Below are 14,495 nucleotides of genomic sequence, written 5' to 3'. Positions count from 1 at the left end.
GAAAAGGTCCTTATCAGCATAACTGAACATAATGCTGTCTTTAAATGTTTACTAAATGCCTTCCTAAAGCTTCATGAGACTTCCAACCAAATGTAGATTACATTGCTTTCTATATCACATAAAAAGAATACATTAATGCAAAAGCCGCACCTATAGTCAGAATTAATCCTCCAGCAATGAGCATTATTTAAAAAATATATATTAAAAAAATCAAACCCACATTTTTTTCCCCCATGTTAACACACAGACATTCATATAACATTGAAAGGAAGCTGCACTTAACCTGTAGATACAGTCCTACAACTTAACAAGCTGGCAACAGAATCACTGCGTATGTAATGTCTGTGACAGACCGTACACTGTTTCATAGTGCTAAAATAGAAAAGATTACTTACAACATAATTAAAGATAAATCGGCTGTGGCAAAGTTTAAGATGTTTGAGTAAACTATACAGTTTCCGGCAGTTCAGCGTGCACCAGGGGCAATGCAAGTCATCTCGGGCTTCAGTCTGCTGTCTCGTGTTGTTGTTATAAAGGAACTGATGCAAACACAGTAATAGGTAATATTAGTGTTAAATGCGTCTCATTCACTAACCTCCCAACCACCAGAACAAAGCTGGACATAATTTCAGGAAACCTCTCCAGTAACAGTAAGTTCTTGGGAACACGACATCAGCTCAGCATACTGAGACACTGGTATTTCAAGAATTTTTCCCCACAGGGAGACCACCTGTCCCCCTCCAGATGTCTACCAAGAGATGTCCTTTGTATTTCGGAACGCCAAGACGTGCCCCCAGGAAGATTCATTTTCTAAAATACTTCCTGTAAGCAGAAATATGTGGAATGGCTCTTAATATGTGAATCTGATACCCCTTAAGGCATCCACTAAAAAGGCAAATGGAAATTTCCACCCAACTTGGAAAAGAAGTGAACATTTTTATTTCATGCAATATTTAGATTCCATTTTTCCCTCTAATGCTTATTTTCAATACCTGGTAAAATATCCGCAACTTTTGTCGAGGTTCATTTAAAACATCTCTCTCTTTTCTCGTTTGAAGGTCTGTTGGCAAGGATTCTTTCACAGCTGAAAAAAACCCATGTAAAGACATACATTTCATTGGTGAAGAGGAAAAAACAAGACATTTTTTTCTTACCAAAGTACAGCAGTTCTGAGAAGGGCACACTGCTGCTGAAGGAAATAGCCTACTCTAGCGTACTCTCATTTAAGTAGCTCATATCAGCAACAAGGAAGCCTTGATGCTCAGCTTCCTTCACAAATCTACAAGCAAACCCACCACTTTTAAACACCAGATGTACCTCCAGTTTTGGAGAACCCTTCAGAGAACTTAAAAACGGTCAGGTAAAAAGTATTTTTCTTACTCCATTTAAGCAAACAGAGAATTCTCTATGTATAGCTAAAAGTAGGTGTGGCTGGGAAAGAAAAACAGAACATTGCTTTCAGATGGCTGCATTGCAAATACATTGCTTAAATTCCATTTCAGAAGATTCCCAAGTCACACAACAGAAAAAACAGTATGAAACACAAGTAACACAAAATATTCAACTGAAATTTCAACTCTTATCCCTCAAACACTCACTGTTTGTGTGTGTAACGGCGCTGCTCAGTTGCCTCCGAGCCTCTTCCATACATTTTAGTTTCACTAACATTATTTGATTCTATACAATTAACAAGAACCCCCACATTTTCATATTTAATATTTTGGAGAACAAAGAAAAATTCATCGTCCTTCTGTATGAAGGAGAGAGGACACCTGACACTTCAGCCTGCACCGCATCAGAGAAATCGGAATTCCATGGCTCAGTTGCTTTGAGCACTTTGTAAGTACGGCAAAGCTTAACCCGCCACATTTAGAAAGTATTTGATGTCTTTATTCCACTGGTCTGCCTTTGGTCATGCCAAAGTAAAATGACAACACCAAGACGTACTGGATTGTTTTCTTTTACTATCAGAACCTCTAACCGATAGAAGTTTCCTCCTACTTTCACTCTCCTCTTTTCTTGGCGTTCAGAGATTGAAAACAGCACAACCATCATAAATACCATACAACGCTGCGCACTGCACCGTGATGTGCTCCTGTATTAAGAGTCTGCTGTACTATTATTTCAGAAGGTGGCTCTTGCTGTAACTTTACCAACCTGCTGGAATATTTAGCTTCTCTGATGCAAGAAAAAACAGATGCTGTCAAAACATTAGCAATACAGCCTTGCCATGTCCCTACTGTCTCTACATTTATCATGTAGTGAACTAGTACACACCTTCTAGACTTAGTCAACGTACCATCGTTTCTTTTGCAAGTCTGAGCATAAAACCGGCCTAAAAAATTACAATCCAGGTCTCCAAGAAATTCTAAGGAGGCTCAGTATGAGGAAGTAAAGAGAAAGCAGAACAACTTTTACAGCAAAAGTGCAAGTACTTCCCCGCTTCTGTTGCCCTTCTTCTATTGGAAATTACTTTGTGTGCGTTAAGTGTCAGCCATTCATATCCTGATGTAAGAAACCTCAGTGTCTGCAATCCCTAGCTCAGGTAAAACATTCAATTAAGAAGACAGGCATCAGTCTTACTTACATATTCTTGTACTCTTTCCAAAGACAGAGATGTCTGTAGGTTGGCTGAGGATGTTCGGGATCATTCTAGACAGTGCCTTCTGCACAGGTAGGAGTGAAATTCTTCTTGCCCTAACTTCTGTATTACTACATGCTAAAGCTCTAAAAGCAGTGAAAATAAATGCTATTCTTAGAGAGTCTCAGCAGAGATGAGCTATCATTAACCCACCAAGTTTCATAGAATCATAGGTTGGAAAAGACCTCTAAGATCATCAAGTCCAACCATCCACCCAACACCACCATTCCTACTAAACCATGTCCCGAAGTGCCACATCTACACGTTTTTTGAACACCTCCAGGGATAGTGACTCAAGCACCTCCCTGGGCAGCCTGTGCCAATGCCTGACCACTCTGTCAGTAAAGACATTTTTCCTAATATCTGATCTAAACCTCCCCTGACGCAACTTGAGGCCATTGCCTCTCGTCCTGTCGCTAGTTAGTTGGGAGAAAGACCAACACCTGCCTCACTACAACCACCTTTCGGGTAGTTGTAGAGAGCAATAAGGTCCCCCAACATATACCGCAATACAATTGCACAAAAAGCACATTTGGAAAACCAGTATTTTTTCCATAATCATCATTCCCTTACTGCAACTACTACAGCTCCCAAACCTCACTGTCACCTATCCAACACAAAACCAGACTGAAATACCATTTTGCACAAATTCTCCAATGCACTACTACAGACCAACCCCAGATCTCCAAGCAAGACAACTCTTCATAAACAGTGCCTGCCTACATACCCCAGAGACTGAGCCTGGAGACAGAACCACTGCACTCTGGATAATTACTTCTGTAAGAGAGACCTAGAAGTATACTTAATCACACAGTCCCAACCTAGTCACAAGCTTGGAAACTCTGATCACTGTGAAGCAAATCGGGTGCCAGTCGAGAGTCTAGGTATGTTCACAGGTGTTTAAACAACAGGAGCAGCTGGTTGCTTTCTGTATAATTTAAGTTTTCCAGCTGTCCTTGAGCCTTACCTGCCAACATTTCCAAGCCAAAGCTGCAAACAACTGTGAGCGAGACAAAAGAGAGATAGTATCTAGGCCAGCCCCCACAGCCACTTAGGAACCAACAGGGAGTTTCAGATTAAATACAACCCTGAGACAGGAAACTGCTATTGAAGAAAAAAAGAGGACACAATGGTCAAAGGCGCCTTTTCTATCTAGTGTCACAAAGTGTTTTAGTAGTAGCTTTTTGGACCTAAGCTCTGGGACAGCAAGGAAGAAACATGTTTTTAAGAAACATATTAGCAAAATTGCAATTAAGCAACTAACTAAAGAAATCACAAACTCATATTTAAAAATATAAAAACTACATTAAGCTTAATTCCTTGATATAATTATAATCAAATAGCATGCCATCTCTGTTGTACGGCTACATCACTTTGTGAAGTTTTCAGTTAACTGGACTGCAGTACACAGTCGTTACCCCCACCCCAGCAGCTATCCCAGGATTTTGCAAGATCTAAACAACTCCTGAAGGAGAAGAAATCATGGGGTTGTTTTTCCTATCTAAATGCATATATTAATACTACCATCTTCTGCAAAACATCTCATAGCCAGTATATGTCTGTTAATGTTTTTGCATCATGCATGAATTTTAAAAAACGTGTGCTATCACATATTCTTCAAAACTTAGTAAGGGTCAAACCTTGTTGTAAGTCCACTGAAATTTTCCAGGTAAGACCCAGCACTGGTACAGATTCGCTAACTTTACGTAAAGGGAAGACTTTTGATAAAGAAACTGATCTGGAACACATACCTGTTTTTTTAACATATACCTACAGAAATACCAAAGCACATTTTACAAAGTTTTTCTAAAATAGTGCTTAAAATCAGCTATGTAAATTTAGGATAAATATAATGTTATATTCAGCAGCTTCACAACACAAGCTTTTTAGTAACAGCAACAGCAGAATTGAGCAGTTTCTAGACATTTTCAATAGCCCTTGAACAAATGTGTTTAAATATATAATGGGATATATTAAGGTAACAAAAACCATAATTTTAGATATGCAGTGAGTATTAGCAGACTGCGTTAATGTTTTTGACATTATGTGATCTCCAAGGCAGTGGACCAGATTACAATGGTAATTACACTAAATTTTCAATGACACTGCAGCCTCCACAGAAGTGCCACTTACTACATTAAATACAAACCAAGCAAAGAAGTAAAAACAAAATAATTGTATGCTACTTTAAAATGTTTCTGTGAAGTAAGGTTAAACAACCCAATTGTAAATAGTCTATCCACTAAATATATATATCATTAAAAGAAGTAAAGTTCCAATAAAACATTTCAAAATCCAATTATGAAGTCTGACAACATGTAAACTCTTCCTTCTGGAAAGAATGTTCAGGAACTAACTTGCAGAAGGAAACAAAACCAGTTAAATTTCAGATCACTGAAAAAATCTGAACTCAAAACCCATTTAGTTTTGAATTACAATGCTCTAAACATTAATGAATGACTAGGGAGAAACTAGTTCAATAATACACACAGATTAATTTGCATATAACAAATACAGACTTATCTCACATTGTAGTAATAGTTTGCAGACTTGCTATGCATTTCTCTTACCCACACAGAATTATTTTTAGACAGTACTAACTGCATTCTATCTAGACAACCTCAAAGTGCCCAAAATACGTAAAAGCAGAAAAAATTCTTTAGGCCCAAACTGAAATCTTTGTTAATTTGTGTGAATATGCAGAAAATGCAGCTAAACAATAAAAATATAGATTGTGCCTCCATCGTGGGACTATGCCTGGACATCAAACTGTATACCACAGAGATCAATACCAGTTCATAAGCGTTCTGAAAGAACCCGAGTTACCTTCGCACCACAAATGTGCTATGCAACGTGTAATATTTCAGACAGTTTCTGTCACATTTCACAGTGGCAGCTATGTTTTCCAAGGGCTAAATATATAATCTGATGAACAAATTTTACAACTATTTTCATTACAAAGCATAAAAAAAGTTACTAATACTAGAAACCTAAATACTTACAAAACAATAATTAAAATGAGTACACCAAACAGACAATCCTAGAAGTCCTATTCACAGATTTTCACTGATTTAATTCACATCAGGATTTATAAGCACTGTATATAATCACTTCAATATTGTCATGACTTCAAAGATCCCACTATTTTTAGCTTTTAAACTTACCTTTAAAAATGTACAAAGTATGGGACACAACAAAGCCCATTCATTTTTGCTTATTCATGTTTAAGATTACCTGAAGCAGTTGCACCAGTAAGTCAGGAACCCCAAAGCACAGAAGTGCTAAGCAGATGATTATTCAGCAGCAAAACCAGTTTGCTTACCTATAGTCTGAGTAGGTTTAACAGAATTGGGCTTGTTTTCTTGAGGGAGGCTTTCAGAATTTCGTGTTGCAAGAGGCTTAGCTATAGGTGCTGTAGACTTATCGTTTGTGTCTCCTGTCCAACGAAGTGTAAACTGAAGCGTAGGTCCCTGAGAAAATGTTTCAAATGGAGGCAATCTCTGGGGGGAAAATCAAAATCAAACAGCAGAATTAGTGTCTTCCCATATACAAAAACAGTCATGAGAAAATATTCGCAGAATGGGGACAGATGTAATTTTTTAATCATCTGAAGTGCTTGTGTTTTCAACATAAGCATATATATTTAAATAAGCTACAAAAAAAAGAGAGCTGAAAAAGATGACTATGCAGTTTCCTGCACATTACTGAGCAACCACTTCATGCACATACTGTGGCACACATCTTGCTCTTTGTGAAACACTAAACAGGGCATGGGCCCTGCCTAGAAAGAAAACAGCACTTACCCACCAGCCTGCTGCCCGTGTACTTCTCTTTCTGCTCACACCTACTCCTAATTCTGCAGGCCAGTACTGTATATTAATACACAAGCTTTAAAAAACACACTGCTGTGTGCTGTAGAAATGTTATTGTACTATTATCCTGTGGATATGTTCTTATATTCCACTCTGTTATCAATATAATAGTAATAAAGAAATAGAAGAGACCCGAGTCAACTCCAAACCCCTATTATCAAGCATAATAAAACCTAAATTTATCAATAAGATTACAGAATTCCATCTTAAAAGCTCTTTATTATATTCAGGCCTTATTAGCTTACAGAAATGCTATTGCAAAAACAGAAAAACAATGACACTGTGCTTATCAGGTCTGGGTGATAAACACATTGGCCATGTTATCTTCTCTTCTCTTTGGGATAGCACCTTCAGCACGAAAAACCTCTCTCACATTCTCCCAAGAACTGAAAGCAACCATGCACCTGTCTCAGTTTAACAAAGTTACAGCAATTTATATATATATATTTTTTTTTCTTTTTTTAAGCACATTCACACATGCAGGATCTCCTCCTATCATGTTCCTAAAAGGTGTTTCTAGCCTTCTCAATTTTAATTTCTTTGACAGAATTTAATAGAATCAGAAGTGGTATTCCAGGTAAAGGCTGAACAGGATAATAGAGCTTATAACTATATTTTTACTATATATTTTGGATAATTCTGCTTTTTTCATAATTACACAATCATGTTGATTCACAACTACTTTGCAACTATCTAGAATTTTTATATTCTTCTCCTCAGTCACTTACAGCTGGTATTCTCCCAGGACACAGGAGCATGTGACTATGTAAGTGCATACAGTCACCTACATTCACTGTATCACTGAGTGCTGATTCACCTCAGTCAACAATTTCTCTCTGCACAACACTTTCTCCTACACTGAAACATCCTCCTCCTTTCATCACTACATTTCATCAGCATTTTCCTAATGTCTGTATGTAAGATCACATCTATGAAAGCTCTGGGCTCCTCTTTCTTTTCCCAAAATATTCTGCTTCTGCAGAATACTGTCCAACTCGAATTTACTACAATAACAAACATTTAATTTGCCTGATTTTATAACACAAATTCAGAAGTCATTGAAAAAGACAGCTGCCGTACCTACAGTAGTTAACACCTACTTGTATTAACAATCTAGTGTAGCCAAAGCTTTCCTAAAATGAGAGCTAAGTCAAAACTTGTGTCCATACATCCTGAAAGTACTATTTACTGTTCAATATAATCCATAAATTAAATGAGAGGAAGCGCCACCGACTGCACTTCGAACTCTGTTCCACCTTACTCCAGATCATTTTAAGTGAAGCCAGGTCTTTCAGCTACTAAAACAATCCATACCTTCCCATCAAGTATTGTTTCCCATGTTGCTCTTTTCTTGCTAATGGGACACTCTTCCATTTCCTGCATGGCCACTTCATATTCCCCATCCAGAAGTTGCAAGCGCCTGCCCACACAAAATATGTATTATGAGTAAAGAAACTCATCCGTATTGTTTGCTTATTAAAACGTAGAATATATTTTACAGTAACTTTCCATGAAACTAAAGGCAGATTTTCAGGCAAATTTATTTAGCAACTAAGTGTGAATCTTACATAAACATCATCCGTAATGAAAAAGCTGCCTAATGCCAAACATTAACGCAAAATCCCCCATCGAAGCGATTCCAAGAGATGTAAGAAAACTGCTGTTAATACCAAATCAATACAATGATGGGAATATTCCTGTGAAGAAACAAAAAACAAACTGAATGACACCCCCTCCAAATCACCTCTTATTTATTCCAGCTTTATTAATAACTACTCTGTTCTAGCAAACCAATACAATATGATCCCTAATCACGCCTCCAAAACTAGAGAATCCTATCTTTGTACCGGAGCCACGTTAGATGTAACCTTATGAGGACTTCAACATAGTAAATTTAAAGTATGACCTTCTTAAAAAGTAAACAAAAAACCTGCTTTACACAAACTAGAATGAGTTAATTCAAACCTGTTAACCAGCAAGCATTTTTTCTGTCCAAGAGAGAAGACTGCTAATGTCTAAACAAGATATCCAAATGGATAAGGAAAAAAAAAATTCTCAGACTCTTTTGGTTGAGGTCAGAAAATTGTAAGGACAAACTTTCAAACAAGTGTACCAATAGGTCAAGGTCTACACTTTCCCCCTCCAGCTCTTACTTCAGTCAGGTCAGCTTTGGATCACTTCAGCTGACCAGTTTCACTTTCCTCCCTATCTCACCCTGCTTTCTCCTATGTAACAGTCTGTTCAATGTGGCTTGAGAAATTCTGATTTCTACTTATATAATCTTATTTTATTGCCACTTCCTACACAGCAAAGGAGGAGCAAAAAAGAAAACGCAGTGAATCAAAGGTATAGTCTCATGAAAATGTTTCATGGATAGATATGTTTTAAAGATATCAACACAAATCAGCAAGTAGTATCAATGTACAATACAAGCTCACTTTCCTAAGACTCTGTTCCTAAGCTTCCCTTTGAGACATTACTTTCTGCAGCAATGGCACTGAATTCTTGATGACAAATCATAAGCTACACAAGCATCATTCAAAATAAACAAGTTGTTGCCAAGTAGATACATTCCATGTGAACATATGCATGCAAACTGTTACACAGTTTGAACTTGGGAATTCTGTCTCGCAGAAAAAGACACTTTCTGTTTCTAGACCCTTCAGTATTCTACAGTGAGAGATACTGGAACACCTGAACTACAACCTATGTTTTTCTTTTACATGTAAACTATATTACAACAGAAGCATCCCAGCAGAATAAAGTTATAAACACACCAGGTAAGCCATCAGAGACGTCATTTTACTTCCTGACAGCATCTTGCAAACCACCAACTCCATCACTTACCCTATTCAGAACAGTAACAGCTTCAAAAGGTAAAAAAATATAGACACATAGATAGAGAAGATAATGGCATAAGACAATACTTTTCCTAGATCTACATGATATGTATAATCCTTTTCCAGGCCTGGAATCTGGGTAAAATAACTTATTTTTCAATTTCTCAATCAAACAGAAGACTGTAACTTCAAGGGGTTAACATAAATGAATAGTTTATACTCTACAAAAATCCACAAATAATTAATCAAGTTAATAGCTTATATTTTGAAGATGGCTTTCAACAAGGTATAATATTACAGATTTTTTTTTAAATACCAGTTTTTATGCATGATTTTATTTTGCTGCAAATCAGACAATATCACAGTATCATAGCGTGGCTAAAACCAGCCTAGCTTACATATCATCACTACAAAACCACCTAACAGTGCGTATCATGTTTAGCATATTAAAGGTCTCCAGTGGAATTAAGTAATAGAAAAGAACAAAGTACTGTCATGACTTCTAAGAAGATACAGATTAAAGACACTTCTTTAAAAAAACCCTACTCAAAATATAAGACTTCTAAACTCACATTTGGGTAAATGACCATTTTGTCAGAATCACTTTGAGCTGTGTTTTAAGCAGCTTCTTCTTGAACCTATGCTTATATTTTTACTAATGAAGCAGTTACCTAGATACCTATCTCCACCTGGGATCTACATTTGCCATGGATAGAACTCTTATTCTCATATACTATATTTTGGCTGGTGCTGGTATTATCCTCTTCTGCAAGACAAACAACTACCACGTCCACTTACCAGTAAATGGTGTGCTACTTATCTTCTGAACTATCTGGATTGCTCTAAACTATAGAGCAATCTACGTGTGTTCACCTCACTCCACCTTCTTTAAAATATATTAGTGTCAAGATAGGAAAAATTAAAATATCACACTTGAACTACACAACAGAGTAAGCCTATTACGATTTTAACTACTTGTTTGATTTCACTGTAGTAATGAAGAACTAATGTCTCCTTTAAGTGCTAGCAGAGTATGGTCTGTGACTGCATCAGCAAGAGTCTGGCTGGGCATGAAGAAAATTATGCCAAAGCATACGCAAACAAACTTTTTGTTTGTTTGATCTACTTTTCAATTATGCTGTCACTGATCTTCAGCAAAACCACAAAAATTACATCTGTCAAAAAACTGACACGGAACAGACAAACAATGCATATTAACAGGACAATACTCAAGTTCACAAAAGGAAATAATTTACAATTGTCACTGAACAGGTCTCAGTATAAAACACGCCCTATGAAACCTGTACACTTTTTTTTTTTTAAAAGCTGAAGCTTTTATTGTCACTACCAACTAGAAAAATCCAGCCAAAGACAGCCAATGATGAAAATAAAGATTTAATATTAAACAAATTTCTAACAATTATCAGAAACAATATTTATTTTGGATAATAGTACCTGTTTTTATCAAATACAGTCATTTGCGCTACAAATGTTTTCTCCCCATCTTCACGATTTGAAGAGTTTCTTTTTCTTCTAGCTGGAAGCTCCTCATTGACATCTGTGCATAAGAAATATGGTATTCAATTACATAAGCACACATTTAAAAGATCGAACAGCTTCTGTGCAATTGTAAAATACAACTGGCTGTTGATTACATCAGATGTCATACAATACAAAAGGACATAGCATTTAATGAACAGCTCAAAGGCAATGGAAAGAACACTTAGCTTAACAATAATCATATTTTAGATATGCTCACATATATTTAGTCTAGTCATATTACTCCATCAGCATAAAGAAACTGGCATTTGACCTTCCTCCTCTTGTAGCTATAAAATAGTAAGAAATTTTTTCATTCTACATGGACTCTTCAAAGCTGTAACATTTGTGATATAACATAACTTCATAAGATTAAGAAAACACCTTAATCACAGATTTCAAAAAGCTATTTTATTTATTGGCTAGTCATTTAGTTTTGCTGAGAAACCATGACAGCAGCTACAGCTACAGTCAGTAGCAACCAGTGTGGCTGAAGGTTTAATGACACAGTGACCACAGGGCGCTCTTCCAGTATTCACCCCCCCAACAGTGCTGCCTCACACCTTCACCATCACACATTAGTAAAATTTGGTCTTAGATTTACTCAGAAACAGAAGCACAGTTCCTAGCTACCAACTGTATTTCAGCCCCATCTTGAAAAAGACTGAACACAAATGAAAGCCAGTTCAGTCACTCATCTATTGCTGGCCCTTCTCAGAATACGACCTACGCTGCAGATTAAGACTACTGTATATGTGCCTAAAAGATAAACCTTGTAAAAGCATATTTAAAGACGGAAGTTACCAATGTTTTCATTAGTTTCGCCATTGATCAGTCCATTAAACTCTCTTCTTCCTGGGCGAGTTACTCTGAATAACAATGAGTAAGACTTCACCATATGGCTGTTGCTTGGTTCAAACTCATTGCTGGAAACTGCAAGCGATGGGAAGTTGCCTGGTTTTATTTGGCTGAGGTCTGGGTTTAAAGGCACCTGCTTTTTACCTGTAGGAACCTGTCTTATCGGACAACTGACATCCTGCAGGAAAACAAGAAAGCTGAGGTTTAGGTTTCTAGAACACAAAGACATTAAGCGTTAAAAATTGTATCATTTATGAATTGTACTTGTCCTGCCATCTTTTTGAAAATAAGCCTTGTAACATATGTAAATTAAAGAGTCTGGAAGAAAAATCCCAGGTTTAAAATGTAAAAACAGATATTTGAAAGTGTAAATAAAACTGGCGTTTTATAACCACTTCTGGCAGCAGCCATCTTTCTCTAAGTGATTAAATTAACACTAAAATGAGGCATTCAGAAAGACTGTAGAGCAGTCATTAATACTAATTTAATTCTGTTTACCTAAATAAATTAAATGTTTTGGTTATACATATATTTCAGGGGCTTACTATCTTCTCTTTCCAATATTACAAAGTGCACTTTGTGCTATCTGGGAGATAAAGAACCACTTACCTAGGATTTATTATATTCAGTATCTCTCAAATAGATCCTAGAACACTGTGCAGTATTGGAAAAACAAGACAGGATGGCCTAAGTATGAAACTTGCAGCAAAACATTTCAAATAACCATCAGCACCTCCTGCGTTTACCATATTTATCCATACTATAGCAAGGAACAAAATTGGCTAGAAACAATATTAACTCTTAAAAACATGTCAAAACGGCTTAACATTCTTAGGGAAAATATAGAACGTTCTGACTGCAAATCTTTCCCTTTTTGGTTAAAAATTACCGCATGCATTACTGAGCCTCCCATATTCCCCTAGCTGTGAAGATAATTTGCCAACTGGTGTGAAACAAACATAGCTAAAACAGCAAGCATATTCAAAGATACTTTTTAAAAAAAAAAAAAAAGGATGGAAATTGTTTATGATTCATAGTAGCTAAAATCTGCAGTAATTGAGATGATCAATGTAAGAAACATAGGTACAGAAAAAGCAAGGGAAGATTCAAGACCTGGCAGATGACTAGGGAATTCTAAACAATTACAACTTGTTCTTTTTTATTTCTAAATTCTAAAAGGCATAGACTGTTTTACAATTTTGTAATTGCCTGGTTTACTTAAGCCTCTGGACATCACAACAGAGTTAGTAGTTTAATGATGTCATACAAAAAAACTGAAGTAAAAATAGAGGCTGAAATTCACAGTAAGTGAATTTGACTGACAGGCAAGCTAAATTCAATGAACGAAGCTAATTTCCAGTTATTTCTCACAAAGCAGAGTAAAATCCATATATCTCTCTCTCCTACATTTGCTTCTGAAGAATCCCTTACCCAGTCAATAAAAAACAACGTGAATAGATTAGTTCTTAAATTTAAAGACTAATTTAATCTCAACAAAAGCATCATTTCACCATTAGCTTGTTCTACAGCAATGTTAAACAGATGATCCAGAATCAGGTAAACATTTTGCTTTATATTAATACTTTCTCAAATCATTTTTACCTTTCTTTTCTTGTGGCAAACTTTCACAAGCAGTACTTCCAGGGTTACAGAATTTTGTTCGTTCTCTGAGTTTTGTGATGGCTTATCTAAACAGAAAGATATTTTAAGTTCTGAAAAAGTGAAGATCAATTCAATGGTGTAAATCCACCCATAATTACTTTTTAATCATATGTATCTCCAGGCACAAAGATCTCCAGTCAAATTCTAAGTCTCAATTCTCCCCAAACTTAGTGCAAATTCCCACCTGAGAATATATCCTACCTAACTGATCTAATACTAGCAGATTAAGTAGCATAGTTGATCTCCAATGTTTAAAAGAGTAAGCTTGCTATCTTTGGCATTCTCAAAGCCTTTTTATAGCAGAGAAAAAGGATCTGGGCAGATTTAAGGGAAGTCAGAATACATGAATTACAGACAAATCAAATTATTTCCTGTAATTTTTCTTCTTTACAGCTTGCAAACCTAGAATTTGGTTTGCATTAAAACTTAAGATTTGGATGTCATCAGATAGGACAGCAAAACAACAAAAAATCCCCCTTGAAGATTATGCCAGGTGAAGTATATGCAGAATAGGTGTTAAAGGGCTCTTGAAAGAACCTGAAAAAAGTCTTAGAAAAGACGACTGGGCTTCAGTCTCTGCACTACAAATTTCCTAGAACCTAGAATATTCCTGACGGCTACTACCAGCAGTATGATTAAGAACTGCCTTACAAAATAAATTTCACCATATGGCAAAACAACCTTTAACCATTTGAATTTATACTAATCTAGAAAACTGCCCTCATACGGAAAAAGAATAGAAAGATAAAACTTGAATACATATCTAGTTAAAAAACAGCTTGGGGAAGAAATTCTGAAAAGCAACCACCAGCCAAAACTGAATGAATCTCTGCTCTTTTAAAATCTTACAAATACCACTATGGGCTTAAGTTAAAAAGCTCAATGACTTCACTTTAGTCCATGTCACAAAGAATTTGACATTCAATGAAACACTGTTAGGCTCATCAGATACAAGAAGCAAAGCTTTCACACAGTAAAGACAACGTAACGCATGTCTCTTCACTTGCTTTCCTCCTGACACTGTATCCACACTCAGTAAGCTTACTGCATTTCAGCTGAGAGTGTTCTGGTAACTCATCTAGG

The 14,495-nt window shown here is 36.4% G+C and overlaps 1 protein-coding gene across 1 annotated transcript in view; it reads right to left on the bottom strand.

Moving 5' to 3' along the window:
- Positions 1-14,495, bottom strand: part of SUZ12 (SUZ12 polycomb repressive complex 2 subunit) — a 33,339-nt gene that overhangs the window by 5,862 nt on the left and 12,982 nt on the right. The window contains exons 6-12 of the mRNA XM_075440582.1: positions 13,353-13,438; positions 11,697-11,928; positions 10,809-10,911; positions 7,828-7,933; positions 5,964-6,141; positions 993-1,084; positions 396-539 (exon numbers count right to left, since the gene is read on the bottom strand). Of these exons, the coding sequence (XP_075296697.1) occupies positions 396-539; positions 993-1,084; positions 5,964-6,141; positions 7,828-7,933; positions 10,809-10,911; positions 11,697-11,928; positions 13,353-13,438 (941 nt within the window). The remainder of the gene's footprint in view (positions 1-395; positions 540-992; positions 1,085-5,963; positions 6,142-7,827; positions 7,934-10,808; positions 10,912-11,696; positions 11,929-13,352; positions 13,439-14,495) is intronic.

Source organism: Opisthocomus hoazin, chromosome 21 (assembly GCF_030867145.1).
Source record: "Opisthocomus hoazin isolate bOpiHoa1 chromosome 21, bOpiHoa1.hap1, whole genome shotgun sequence".
Classification (NCBI taxonomy): domain Eukaryota; kingdom Metazoa; phylum Chordata; class Aves; order Opisthocomiformes; family Opisthocomidae; genus Opisthocomus; species Opisthocomus hoazin.
The sequence above is the reverse complement of the archived record's forward strand: the minus strand, read 5'-3'. Positions and strand labels throughout refer to the sequence as shown.